This window comes from Heptranchias perlo, unplaced genomic scaffold, assembly GCF_035084215.1.
Source record: "Heptranchias perlo isolate sHepPer1 unplaced genomic scaffold, sHepPer1.hap1 HAP1_SCAFFOLD_892, whole genome shotgun sequence".
Lineage (NCBI taxonomy): Eukaryota > Metazoa > Chordata > Chondrichthyes > Hexanchiformes > Hexanchidae > Heptranchias > Heptranchias perlo.
Window position 1 is genome coordinate 50,269 of NW_027139932.1, and position 14,732 is coordinate 65,000.

General features: G+C 53.9%; 1 protein-coding gene across 1 annotated transcript in view; it reads left to right on the forward strand.

Annotated features, from left to right (window-relative positions):
- Positions 1–323: 323 nt before the first annotated feature.
- The window catches only part of LOC137319799 (T-box transcription factor TBX1-like), a gene marked incomplete at its 3' end in the record, with an annotated part of 22,182 nt that continues 7,773 nt past the window's right edge, over positions 324–14,732 (forward strand). The window contains 3 exon segments of the mRNA XM_067981732.1: positions 324–589; positions 1,501–1,602; positions 12,076–12,247. Of these exon segments, the coding sequence (XP_067837833.1) occupies positions 324–589; positions 1,501–1,602; positions 12,076–12,247 (540 nt within the window).

The following is a 14,732-nucleotide window of genomic DNA, read 5'->3' on the forward strand; positions in this document are numbered from 1 at the left end:
GAAAGGCAATGGTTTGTGTGATGGAAACCTGGTCCCTTTCGCTCTGACCAAGGGGGTCGATATATAATAGCGAGTATTGTCTACCAAACCACCTACTTTCCTGATTGTCAATCTCTTCGCTTGTCTGAGTGTGTTTTCTTTCTCGAAAGGGCAGAAGGAGCATTAATTCGGGAGATCAAGAAAGGGGGCCGAGGCAGGAAGCGAGCGAGCGAGTCGACATCTGTCCTTCCCGACCGACTCCACCCTTCCCAACCCCCTCCCTCCGCCTCCCCGCCCGCCCCCACCCCCCCGTCTCCGCCCCTGCCGCGATATCGCGGGCCGCCATGAACCCGTCGCCAGGCTTCCGCCGCCCGCTGGGCCCGGAGGCCTGCCCGGGCTACGAAGCCTGCCCGGGGGGGCGAGGGGACGCGCTCGGCTTCGGGCCTGGGGCGGGGGGCCGGGCCGGGGCCCGCCCGCGCCCCTCGACGGGCGAGGCCGCGTCCAAGAAGAGCGCCAAGGTGAACGGGGTGACGGTCCAGTTGGAAATGAAGGGCCTTTGGGACGAGTTCAACCAGCTGGGCACTGAGATGATCGTCACCAAGGCCGGAAGGTAAGGGGGCAGACGGTGGGGACGTGTTTGTGTGTGTGTTGGGCAGGGGGGGGGGAGGGTCGCAGGGCAAGGCGGGCATTAATTGCCCCTTGAGCGGGTGGTGGTGAGCCGCCATCTTGAACCGCTGCAGTCCCGCGCGGTGAAGGTTCTCCCGCAGCGACGTTCGGCCGGGGAGTCCCGGGATTTCTGAACTTGCGACCGTGCAGGAACGGCCGACGGACGTCCTAGTCGGGAACGGGTTAAAAACCTACAAGCGGGCTGTTCGGCCCGTCGGGCCTGTGCTGGCTCGGTTATGCCGATCGGGGAACGCTGGACAGGTTGGGGGCTCCTTTCTCTGGAAAAGTGACGTCGGAGGGGTGACCCGATGGAGGTCTTTAAGATTATGATAGGGTAGACGTAGAGAAGATGTTTCCCCTTGTGGGGGGAGACCAGAACCAGAGGGGGGCCATAAATATAAGATAATCACCAATAAATCCAACCGGGGAATTCAGGAGAAACTTCTTTCCCCAGAGAGCGGTGGGAATGTGGAACTCGCTCCCACAAGGAGTAGTTGAGGGGAATAGTGTGGATGGATTTAAGGGGAAGCTCGAGAAACACATGAGGGAGAAAGGAATGAAAGGATAGGGTGAGATGGAGTCGGGAGGGAGGAGGCTCGCGTGGAGCATAAACACCGGGATAGACCTGTTGGGCCGAATGGCCTGTTTCTGTGCCGCAGCACAGGCCGGGAGAGCATTCTGCTTTCCTGCTCCTCGTAAGGGGTTCAGTCACACGTTGGGTGAGGACAACCTGCTCAGACAGCCAAAGCCGCCAGTTCTGTTGTACCCGGCCAAGACGCCCCCACTCGGTCACCGAGAGATTCCACAGCTCGCAATAATATTCTGACCCGTGGTTTCACTCCCATTGCCTCCCAGACGGATGTTCCCGACCTTCCAGGTCAAGATCATTGGGATGGACGCATTAGCTGAATACGTGCTCCTCATGGATTTCGTTTCCATCGATGACAAGCGATACAGGTGGGAGAGAGAGGCAGACATCGGTCAGGGTACAGATATCTCCCTGAGAGAGAGGGGACTGAGAGACACCAGTCAGTGTACAGATATCTCCCTGAGAGAGAGGGGGACTGAGAGACACCAGTCAGTGTACAGATATCTCCCTGAGAGAGAGGGGACTGAGAGACACCAGTCAGTGTACAGATATCACCCTGAGAGAGAGGGGACTGAGAGACACCAGTCAGTGTACAGATATCTCCCTGAGAGAGAGGGGACTGAGAGACACCAGTCAGTGTACAGATATCTCCCTGAGAGAGAGGGGACTGAGAGACACCAGTCAGTGTACAGATATCTCCCTGAGAGAGAGGGGACTGAGAGACACCAGTCAGTGTACAGATATCACACTGAGAGAGAGGGACTGAGAGACACCAGTCAGTGTACAGATATCTCCCTGAGAGAGAGGGGACTGAGAGACACCAGTCAGTGTACAGATATCTCCCTGAGAGAGAGGGGACTGAGAGACACCAGTCAGTGTACAGATATCTCCCTGAGAGAGAGGGGACTGAGAGACACCAGTCAGTGTACAGATATCTCCCTGAGAGAGAGGGGGGACTGAGAGACACCAGTCAGTGTACAGATATCTCCCTGAGAGAGAGGAGACTGAGAGACACCAGTCAGTGTACAGATATCTCCCTGAGAGAGAGAGGGGACTGAGAGACACCAGTCAGTGTACAGATATCTCCCTGAGAGAGAGGGGACTGAGAGACACCAGTCAGTGTACAGATATCTCCCTGAGAGAGAGGGGACTGAGAGACACCAGTCAGTGTACAGATATCTCCCTGAGAGAGAGGGGACTGAGAGACACCAGTCAGTGCACAGATATCTCCCTGAGAGAGAGGGGACTGAGAGACACCAGTCAGTGTACAGATATCTCCCTGAGAGAGAGGGGACTGAGAGACACCAGTCAGTGTCCAGATATCTCCCTGAGAGAGAGAGGACTGAGAGACACCAGTCAGTGTACAGATATCTCCCTGAGAGAGAGAGGGGACTGAGAGACACCAGTCAGTGTACAGATATCTCCCTGAGAGAGAGGGGACTGAGAGACACCAGTCAGTGTACAGATATCTCCCTGAGAGAGGGGACTGAGAGACACCAGTCAGTGCACAGATATCTCCCTGAGAGAGAGGGGACTGAGAGACACCAGTCAGTGTTCAGATATCTCCCTGAGAGAGAGGGGACTGAGAGACACCAGTCAGTGTACAGATATCTCCCTGAGAGAGAGGGGACTGAGAGACACCAGTCAGTGCACAGATATCTCCCTGAGAGAGAGGGGACTGAGAGACACCAGTCAGTGTCCAGATATCTCCCTGAGAGAGAGAGGACTGAGAGACACCAGTCAGTGTACAGATATCTCCCTGAGAGAGAGGGGACTGAGAGACACCAGTCAGTGTACAGATATCTCCCTGAGAGGGAGAGGGGACTGAGAGACACCAGTCAGTGTACAGATATCTCCCTGAGAGAGAGGGGACTGAGAGACACCAGTCAGTGTACAGATATCTCCCTGAGAGAGGGGACTGAGAGACACCAGTCAGTGTACAGATATCTCCCTGAGAGAGAGGGGACTGAGAGACACCAGTCAGTGTTCAGATATCTCCCTGAGAGAGAGGGGACTGAGAGACACCAGTCAGTGTACAGATATCTCCCTGAGAGAGGGGACTGAGAGACACCAGTCAGTGTACAGATATCTCCCTGAGAGAGAGGGGACTGAGAGACACCAGTCAGTGGACAGATATCTCCCTGAGAGAGAGGGGACTGAGAGACACCAGTCAGTGTACAGATATCTCCCTGAGAGAGAGAGGGGAATGAGAGACACCAGTCAGTGTACAGATATCTCCCTGAGAGAGAGGACTGAGAGACACCAGTCAGTGTACAGATATCTCCCTGAGAGAGAGGGGACTGAGAGACACCAGTCAGTGTACAGATATCTCCCTGAGAGAGGGGACTGAGAGACACCAGTCAGTGTACAGATATCTCCCTGAGAGAGAGGGGACTGAGAGACACCAGTCAGTGTACAGATATCTCCCTGAGAGAGAGGGGACTGAGAGACACCAGTCAGTGTACAGATATCTCCCTGAGAGAGATGGGACTGAGAGACACCAGTCAGTGTACAGATATCTCCCTGAGAGAGAGGGGACTGAGAGACACCAGTCAGTGTACAGATATCTCCCTGAGAGAGAGGGGACTGAGAGATACCAGTCAGTGTACAGATATCTCCCTGAGAGAGAGGGGACTGAGAGACACCAGTCAGTGTACAGATATCTCCCTGAGAGAGGGGACTGAGAAACACCAGTCAGTGTACAGATATCTCCCTGAGAGAGAGGGACTGAGAGACACCAATCAGTGTACAGATATCTCCCTGAGGGAGAGGGACTGAGAAACACCATTCAGTGTACAGATATCTCCCTGAGAGAGGGGACTGAGAAACACCAGTCAGTGTACAGATATCTCCCTGAGAGAGGGGACTGAGAAACACCAGTCAGTGTACAGATATCTCCCTGAGAGAGAGGGACTGAGAAACACCAGTCAGTGAACAGATATCTCCCTGAGAGAGAGGGGAATGAGAGACACCAATCAGTGTACAGATATCTCCCTGAGAGAGAGGGGACTGAGAGACACCAGTCAGTGTGCAGATATCTCCCTGAGAGAGAGGGGACTGAGAGACACCAGTCAGTGTACAGATATCTCCCTGAGAGAGAGGGGACTGAGAGACACCAGTCAGTGTACAGATATCTCCCTGAGAGAGATGGGACTGAGAGACACCAGTCAGTGTACAGATATCTCCCTGAGAGAGAGGGGACTGAGAGACACCAGTCAGTGTACAGATATCTCCCTGAGAGAGAGGGGACTGAGAGACACCAGTCAGTATACAGATATCTCCCTGAGAGAGAGAGGACTGAGAGACACCAGTCAGTGTACAGATATCTCCCTGAGAGAGAGGGGACTGAGATACACCAGTCAGTGTACAGATATCTCCCTGAGAGAGAGGGGACTTAGAGACACCAGTCAGTGTACAGATATCACCCTGAGGGAGAGGGGACTGAGAGACACCAGTCAGTGTACAGATATCTCCCTGAGAGAGAGGGGACTGAGAGACACCAGTCAGTGTCCAGATATCTCCCTGAGAGAGAGGGGACTTAGAGACACCAGTCAGTGTACAGATATCACCATGAGGGAGAGGGGACTGAGAGACACCAGTCAGTGTACAGATATCTCCCTGAGAGAGAGGGGACTGAGAGACACCAGTCAGTGTCCAGATATCTCCCTGAGAGAGAGGGGACTGAGAGACACCAGTCAGTGTATAGATATCTCCCTGAGAGAGAGGGGACTGAGAGACACCAGTCAGTGTACAGATATCTCCCTGAGAGAGGGGACTGAGAGACACCAGTCAGTGTACAGATATCTCCCTGAGAGAGAGGGGACTGAGAGACACCAGTCAGTGTATAGATATCTCCCTGAGAGAGAGGGGACTGAGAGACACCAGTCAGTGTACAGATATCTCCCTGAGAGAGGGGACTGAGAGACACCAGTCAGTGTACAGATATCTCCCTGAGAGAGAGGGGACTGAGAGACACCAGTCAGTGTACAGATATCTCCCTGAGAGAGAGGGGACTGAGAGACACCAGTCAGTGTACAGATATCTCCCTGAGAGAGAGGGGACTGAGAGACACCAGTCAGTGTACAGATATCTCCCTGAGAGAGAGGGGACTGAGAGACACCAGTCAGTGTACAGATATCTCCCTGAGAGAGAGGGGACTGAGAGACACCAGTCAGTGTACAGATATCTCCCTGAGAGAGAGGGGACTGAGAGACACCAGTCAGTGTACAGATATCTCCCTGAGAGAGAGGGGACTGAGAGACACCAGTCAGTGTACAGATATCTCCCTGAGAGAGAGGGGACTGAGAGACACCAGTCAGTGCACAGATATCTCCCTGAGAGAGAGAGGACTGAGAGACACCAGTCAGTGTACAGATATCTCCCTGAGAGAGAGGGGACTGAGAGACACCAGTCAGTGTACAGATATCTCCCTGAGAGAGAGGGGACTGAGAGACACCAGTCAGTGTACAGATATCTCCCTGAGAGAGAGGGGACTGAGAGACACCAGTCAGTGTACAGATATCTCCCTGAGAGAGAGGGGACTGAGAGACACCAGTCAGTGTACAGATATCTCCCTGAGAGAGAGGGGACTGAGATACACCAGTCAGTGTACAGATATCTCCCTGAGAGAGAGGGGACTGAGAGACACCAGTCAGTGTACAGATATCTCCCTGAGAGAGAGGGGACTGAGAGACACCAGTCAGTGTACAGATATCTCCCTGAGAGAGGGGGGACTGAGAGACACCAGTCAGTGTACAGATATCTCCCTGAGAGAGAGGGGACTGAGAGACACCAGTCAGTGTGCAGATATCTCCCTGAGAGAGAGGGGACTGAGAGACACCAGTCAGTGTACAGATATCTCCCTGAGAGAGAGGGGACTGAGAGACACCAGTCAGTGTACAGATATCTCCCTGAGAGAGAGGGGACTGAGAGACACCAGTCAGTGTACAGATATCTCCCTGAGAGAGAGGGGACTGAGAGACACCAGTCAGTGTACAGATATCTCCCTGAGAGAGGGGACTGAGAGACATCAGTCAGTGTACAGATATCTCCCTGAGAGAGAGGGGACTGAGAGACACCAGTCAGTGTACAGATATCTCCCTGAGAGAGAGGGACTGAGAGACACCAGTCAGTGTACAGATATCTCCCTGAGAGAGAGGGGACTGAGAGACACCAGTCAGTGTACAGATATCTCCCTGAGAGAGAGTGGACTGAGAGACACCAGTCAGTGTACAGATATCTCCCTGAGGGAGAGGGGACTGAGAGACACCAGTCAGTGTACAGATATCTCCCTGAGAGAGAGGGACTGAGAGACGCCAGTCAGTGTACAGATATCACCCTGAGGGAGAGGGGACTGATAGACACCAGTCAGTGTACAGATATCACCATGAGGGAGAGGGGACTGAGAGACACCAGTCAGTGTACAGATATCTCCCTGAGAGAGAGGGGACTGAGAGACACCAGTCAGTGTACAGATATCTCCCTGTGAGAGAGGGGACTGAGAGACACCAGTCAGTGTACAGATATCTCCCTGATAGAGAGGGGGACTGAGAGACACCAGTCAGTGTATAGATATCTCCCTGAGAGAGAGGGGACTGAGAGACACCAGTCAGTGTACAGATATCTCCCTGAGAGAGGGGACTGAGAGACACCAGTCAGTGTACAGATATCTCCCTGAGAGAGATGGGACTGAGAGACACCAGTCAGTGTACAGATATCTCCCTGAGAGAGGGGGGACTGAGAGACACCAGTCAGTGTACAGATATCTCCCTGAGAGAGAGGGGGACTGAGAGACACCAGTCAGTGTACAGATATCTCCCTGAGAGAGAGGGGACTGAGAGACACCAGTCAGTGTACAGATATCTCCCTGAGAGAGAGGGGACTGAGAGACACCAGTCAGTGTACAGATATCTCCCTGAGAGAGAGGGGACTGAGAGACACCAGTCAGTGTACAGATATCTCCCTGAGAGAGAGGGGACTGAGAGACACCAGTCAGTGTACAGATATCTCCCTGAGAGAGGGGACTGAGAGACACCAGTCAGTGGACAGATATCTCCCTGAGAGAGAGAGGGGACTGAGAGACACCAGTCAGTGTACAGATATCTCCCTGAGAGAGAGAGGACTGAGAGACACCAGTCAGTGTACAGATATCTCCCTGAGAGAGAGGGGACTGAGAGACACCAGTCAGTGTACAGATATCTCCCTGAGAGAGAGGGGACTGAGAGACACCAGTCAGTGTACAGATATCTCCCTGAGAGAGAGGGGACTGAGAGATACCAGTCAGTTTACAGATATCTCCCTGAGAGAGAGGGGACTGAGAGACACCAGTCAGTGTACAGATATCTCCCTGAGAGAGAGGGGACTGAGAGACACCAGTCAGTGTACAGATATCTCCCTGAGAGAGAGGGGACTGAGAGACACCAGTCAGTGTACAGATATCTCCCTGAGAGAGAGGGGACTGAGAGACACCAGTCAGTGTACAGATATCTCCCTGAGAGAGAGGGGACTGAGAGACACCAGTCAGTGTACAGATATCTCCCTGAGAGAGAGGGGACTGAGAGACACCAGTCAGTGTACAGATATCTCCCTGAGGGCGAGGGGACTGAGAGACACCAGTCAGTGTATAGATATCTCCCTGAGAGAGAGAGGGGACTGAGAGACACCAGTCAGTGTACAGATATCTCCCTGAGAGAGGGGACTGAGAGACACCACTCAGTGCACAGATATCTCCCTGAGAGAGAGAGGACTGAGAGACACCAGTCAGTGTACAGATATCTCCCTGAGAGAGAGGGGACTGAGAGACACCAGTCAGTGTACAGATATCTCCCTGAGAGAGAGAGGGGACTGAGAGACACCAGTCAGTGTACAGATATCTCCCTGAGAGAGAGGGAACTGAGAGACACCAGTCAGTGTACAGATATCTCCCTGAGAGAGAGGGGACTGAGAGACACCAGTCAGTGTACATATATCTCCCTGAGAGAGAGGGGACTGAGAGACACCAGTCAGTGTACAGATATCTCCCTGAGAGAAAGGGGACTGAGAGACACCAGTCAGTGTACCGATATCTCCCTGAGAGAGAGGGGACTGAGAGACACCAGTCAGTGTACAGATATCACCCTGAGAGAGAGAGGACTGAGAGACACCATTCAGTGTACAGATATCTCCCTGAGAGAGAGGGGACTGAGAGACACCAGTCAGTGTACAGATATCACCCTGAGAGAGAGGGGACTGAGAGACACCAGTCAGTGTACAGATATCTCCCTGAGAGAGGGACTGAGAGACACCAGTCAGTATGCAGATATCTCCCTGAGAGAGAGGGGACTGAGAGACACCAGTTAGTGTACAGATATCTCCCTGAGAGAGAGGGGACTGAGAGACACCAGTCAGTGTCCAGATATCTCCCTGAGAGAGAGGGGACTGAGAGACACCAGTCAGTGTACAGACATCTCCCTGAGAGAGAGGGGACTGAGAGACACCAGTTAGTGTACAGATATCACCCTGAGAGATAGGGGACTGAGAGACACCAGTCAGTGTACAGATATCTCCCTGAGAGAGGGACTGAGAGACACCAGTCAGTGTACAGATATCTCCCTGAGAGAGAGGGGACTGAGAGACACCAGTCAGTGTACAGATATCTCCCTGAGAGAGAGGGGACTGAGAGACACCAGTCAGTGTGCAGATATCTCCCTGAGAGAGAGGGGGACTGAGAGACACCATTCAGTGTACAGATATCTCCCTGAGAGAGAGGGGACTGAGAGATACCAGTCAGTGTACAGATATCTCCCTGAGAGAGAGGGGACTGAGAGACACCAGTCAGTGTACAGATATCTCCCTGAGAGAGAGGGGACTGAGAGACACCAGTCAGTGTACAGATATCTCCCTGAGAGAGAGGGGACTGAGAGACACCAGTCAGTGTACAGATATCTCCCTGAGAGAGAGGGGACTGAGAGACACCAGTCAGTGTACAGATATCTCCCTGAGAGAGAGGGGACTGAGAGACACCAGTCAGTGTACAGATATCTCCCTGAGGGCGAGGGGACTGAGAGACACCAGTCAGTGTACAGATATCTCCCTGAGAGAGAGGGGACTGAGAGACACCAGTCAGTGTACAGATATCTCCCTGAGAGAGAGGGGACTGAGAGACACCAGTCAGTGTACAGATATCTCCCTGAGAGAAAGGGGACTGAGAGACACCAGTCAGTGTACAGATATCTCCCTGAGAGAGAGAGGACTGAGAGACACCAGTCAGTGTACAGATATCTCCCTGAGAGAGAGGGGACTGAGAGACACCAGTCAGTGTACAGATATCTCCCTGAGAGAGAGGGGACTGGGAGACACCAGTCAGTGTACAGATATCTCCCTGAGAGAGAGGGACTGAGAGACACCAGTCAGTGTACAGATATCTCCCTGAGAGAGAGGGGACTGAGAGACACCAGTCAGTGTACAGATATCTCCCTGAGAGAGAGGGGACTGAGAGACACCAGTCAGTGTACAGATATCTCCCTGAGGGAGAGGGGACTGAGAGACACCAGTCAGTGTACAGATATCTCCCTGAGAGAGAGGACTGAGAGACACCAATCAGTGTACAGATATCTCCCTGAGAGAGAGGGGACTGAGAGAGACACCAGTCAGTGTACAGATATCTCCCTGAGAGAGAGGGGACTGAGAGACACCAGTCAGTGTACAGATATCTCCCTGAGAGAGAGGGGACTGAGAGACACCAGTCAGTGTACAGATATCTCCCTGAGAGAAAGGGGACTGAGAGACACCAGTCAGTGGACAGATATCTCCCTGAGAGAGAGGGGACTGAGAGACACCAGTCAGTGTACAGATATCACCCTGAGAGAGAGAGGACTGAGAGACACCAGTCAGTGTACAGATATCTCCCTGAGAGAGAGGGGACTGAGAGACACCAGTCAGTGTACAGATATCACCCTGAGAGAGAGAGGACTGAGAAACACCAGTCAGTGTACAGATATCTCCCTGAGAGAGGGACTGAGAGACACCAGTCAGTGTACAGATATCTCCCTGAGAGAGAGGGGACTGAGAGACACCAGTCAGTGTCCCGATATCTCCCTGAGAGAGAGGACTGAGAGACACCAGTCAGTGTACAGATATCTCCCTGAGAGAGAGGGGACTGAGAGACACCATTCAGTGTACAGATATCTCCCTGAGAGAGAGGGGGACTGAGAGACACCAGTCAGTGTACAGATATCTCCCTGAGAGAGAGGGACTGAGAGACACCAGTCAGTGTACAGATATCTCCCTGAGAGAGAGGGGACTGAGAGACACCAGTCAGTGTACAGATATCTCCCTGAGGGAGAGGGGACTGAGAGACACCAGTCAGTGTACAGATATCTCCCTGAGAGAGAGGGGACTGAGAGACACCAGTCAGTGCACAGATATCTCCCCGAGAGAGAGGGGACTGAGAGACACCAGTCAGTGTACAGGTATCTCCCTGAGAGAGAGGGGACCGAGAGACACCAGTCAGTGTACAGATATCTCCCTGAGAGAGAGGGGGCTGAGAGACACCAGTCAGTGTACAGATATCTCCCTGAGAGAGAGGGGACTGAGAGACACCAGTCAGTGTACAGATATCTCCCTGAGAGAGAGGGGACTGAGAGACACCAGTCAGTGTACAGATATCTCCCTGAGAGAGAGGGGACTGAGAGACACCAGTCAGTGTACAGATATCTCCCTGAGAGAGAGGGGACTGAGAGACACCAGTCAGTGTACAGATATCTCCCTGAGAGAGAGGGGACTGAGAGACACCAGTCAGTGTACAGATATCTCCCTGAGAGAGAGGGGACTGAGAGACACCAGTCAGTGTACAGATATCTCCCTGAGAGAGAGGGGACTGAGAGACACCAGTCAGTGTACAGATATCTCCCTGAGAGAGAGGGGACTGAGAGACACCAGTCAGTGTACAGATATCTCCCTGAGAGAGAGGGGACTGAGAGACACCAGTCAGTGTACAGATATCTCCCTGAGAGAGAGGGGACTGAGAGTCACCAGTCAGTGTACAGATATCTCCCTGAGAGAGAGGGGACTGAGAGACACCAGTCAGTGTACAGATATCTCCCTGAGAGAGAGGGACTGAGAGACACCAGTCAGTGTACAGATATCTCCCTGAGGGAGAGGGACTGAGAGACACCAGTCAGTGTCCAGATATCTCCCTGAGAGAGAGGGGACTGAGAGTCACCAGTCAGTGTACAGATATCTCCCTGAGAGAGAGAGGGGACTGAGAGACACCAGTCAGTGTACAGATATCTCCCTGAGAGCGAGGGGACTGAGAGTCACCAGTCAGTGTACAGATATCTCCCTGAGAGAGAGAGGGGACTGAGAGACACCAGTCAGTGTACAGATATCTCCCTGAGAGAGAGGGGACTGAGAGACACCAGTCAGTGTACAGATATCTCCCTGAGAGAGAGGGGACTGAGAGACACCAGTCAGTGTACAGATATCTCCCTGAGAGAGAGGGGACTGAGAGACACCAGTCAGTGTACAGATATCTCCCTGAGAGAGAGGGGACTGAGAGACAACAGTCAGTGTACAGATATCTCCCTGAGAGAGAGGGGACTGAGAGACACCAGTCAGTGTACAGATATCTCCCTGAGAGAGAGGGGACTGAGAGACACCAGTCAGTGTACAGATATCTCCCTGAGAGAGAGAGGACTGAGAGTCACCAGTCAGTGTACCCTCTCACTTTTCCCCCCTCTCTCTCTCTCCCTCCTTCCTCTCCCTCCCTCTCTCTCTCTCTCTCCCTCCCTCTCTCCCCGTCTCCTTCCCCCTCTCCCTGGGCCGGGTCTCTCACACCGTACTCTCTCTCCTGTCCTTTTCAGGTATGCCTTTCACAATTCCTCGTGGCTGGTGACAGGAAAGGCTGACCCCATTACTCCGGGGAGAGTTCACTTTCACCCGGACTCTCCCGCAAAGGGATCCCAGTGGATGAGGCAAATGGTGTCGTTCGATAAACTCAAACTGACCAATAATCTGCTGGATGATAACGGACATGTGGGTATCAGTTTGTGTCTGTGTGTCTCTCCGTCTGTGTGTGTGTCTCTCCGTCTGTGTGTGTGTCTCTCCGTCTGTGTGTGTCTCTCCGTCTGTGTGTGTCTCTCCGTCTGTGTGTGTGTCTCTCCGTGTCTCTGTGTGTCTCCGTGTCTGTGTGTGTGTCTCTCCGTGTCTGTGTGTGTCTCCGTGTCTGTGTGTGTCTCCGTGTCTGTGTGTGTCTCTCCGTCTGTGTGTGTGTCTCTCCGTGTCTGTGTGTGTGTCTCTCCGTGTCTGTGTGTCTCTCCGTGTCTGTGTGTGTCTCTCCGTGTCAGTGTGTGTCTCTCCGTGTCTGTGTGTGTCTCTCCGTCTGTGTGTGTGTCTCTCCGTGTCTGTGTGTGTCTCTCCGTGTCTGTGTGTGTCTCTCCGTGTCTGTGTGTGTCTCTCCGTGTCTGTGTGTGTCTCTCCGTCTGTGTGTGTCTCTCCGTTTCTGTGTGTGTCTCTCCGTGTCTGTGTGTGTCTCTCCGTGTCTGTGTGTGTCTCTCCGTGTCTGTGTGTGTCTCTCCGTGTCTGTGTGTGTCTCTCCGTCTGTGTGTGTCTCTCCGTGTCTGTGTGTGACTCTCCGTGTCTGTGTGTGTCTCTCCGTGTCTGTGTGTGTCTCTCCGTGTCTGTGTGTGTCTCTCCGTCTGTGTGTGTCTCTCCGTCTGTGTGTGTCTCTCCGTGTCTGTGTGTGTCTCTCCGTGTCTGTGTGTGTGTCTCTCCGTGTCTGTGTGTGTCTCTCCGTGTCTGTGTGTGTCTCTCCGTCTGTGTGTGTGTCTCTCCGTGTCTGTGTGTGTCTCTCCGTGTCTGTGTGTGTCTCTCCGTGTCTGTGTGTGTGTCTCTCCGTGTCTGTGTGTGTGTCTCTCCGTGTCTGTGTGTGTGTCTCTCCGTGTCTGTGTGTGTGTCTCTCCGTGTCTGTGTGTGTCTCTCCGTGTCTGTGTGTGTCTCTCCGTGTCTGTGTGTGTCTCTCCGTGTCTGTGTGTGTCTCTCCGTGTCTGTGTGTGTCTCTCCGTGTCTGTGTGTGTGTCTCTCCGTGTCTGTGTGTGTGTCTCTCCGTGTCTGTGTGTGTGTCTCTCCGTGTCTGTGTGTGTCTCTCCGTGTCTGACAGTCTGTCCATCTCTCTGAGTCTGTCTCTGAATATGTCTGTGTGTGTGCGCGCCTGTCTGTCTTTTTGTGTGTGCGCCTGTCTGTCTCTGTGTGTGTGTGTGCACCTGTCTGTGTGTGTGTGTGTGTGCGCCTGTCTCTGTGTGTGCGTGTGCGCCTGTCTGTGTGTGTGTGGTGTGCGCGCCTGTGTGTGTGTGTGTGTGTGCGCGCCTGTGTGTGTGTGTGTGTGCGCGCCTGTCTCTGTGTGTGTGTGCGCCTGTCTCTGTGTGTGTGTGCGCGCCTGTCTCTGTGTGTGTGCGTGCGCCTGTCTCTGTGTGTGTGCGCGCCTGTCTGTGTGTGTGTGTGAGTGCCTGTCTCTGTGTGTGTGTGTGTGCGCCTGTCTCTGTGTGTGTGTGTGCGCGCCTGTCTGTGTGTGGGTGTGAGTGCCTGTCTCTGTGTGTGTGTGTGCGCGCCTGTCTCTGTGTGTGTGTGCGCCTGTCTCTGTGTGTGTGCGTGCGCCTGTCTCTGTGTGTGTGCGTGCGCCTGTCTCTGTGTGTGTGCGTGCGCCTGTCTCTGTGTGTGTGCGCGCCTGTCTGTGTGTGTGTGTGTGCCTGTCTCTCTGTGTGTGTTCGCCTGTCTCTGTGTGTGTGTGTGTGCGCCTGTCTCTGTGTGTGTGTGTGTGTGCGCGCCTGTCTGTGTGTGCATGTGCGCCTGTCTGTGTGTGTGTGGTGTGCGCGCCTGTCTGTGTGTGCATGTGCGCCTGTCTGTGTGTGTGTGGTGTGCGCGCCTGTCTCTGTGTGTGTGTGTGCGCGCCTGTGTGTGTGTGTGTGTGCGCGCCTGTCTCTGCGTGTGTGTGTGCGCCTGTCTCTGCGTGTGTGCGTGCACCTGTCTCTGCGTGTGTGCGTGCGCCTGTCTCTGTGTGTGTGCGCGCGCCTGTCTCTGTGTGTGTGTGTGCGCGCCTGTCTCTGTGTGTGTGTGTGTGCCTGTCTCTGTGTGTGTGTGCGCGCCTGTCTCTGTGTGTGCGCGCGCGCCTGTCTCTGTGTGTGTGTGTGCGCCTGTCTCTGTGTGTGTGCGCGCCTGTCTGTGTGTGCATGTGCGCCTGTCTGTGTGTGTGTGTGTGTGCGGGCCTGTCTCTGCGTGCGTGTGTGCGCCTGTCTCTGCGTGTGTGTGTGCGCCTGTCTCTGCGTGTGTGTGTGCGCCTGTCTCTGCGTGTGTGTGTGCGCCTGTCTCTGTGTGTGTGCGCGCGCCTGTCTCTGTGTGTGTGTGTGCGCCTGTCTCTGCGTGTGTGTGTGCGCGCCTGTCTCTGTGTGTGTGTGCGCGCCTGTCTGTGTGTGTGTGTGCGCGCTTGTCTCTGTGTGTGTGTGCGCGCCTGTCTCTGTGTGTGTGT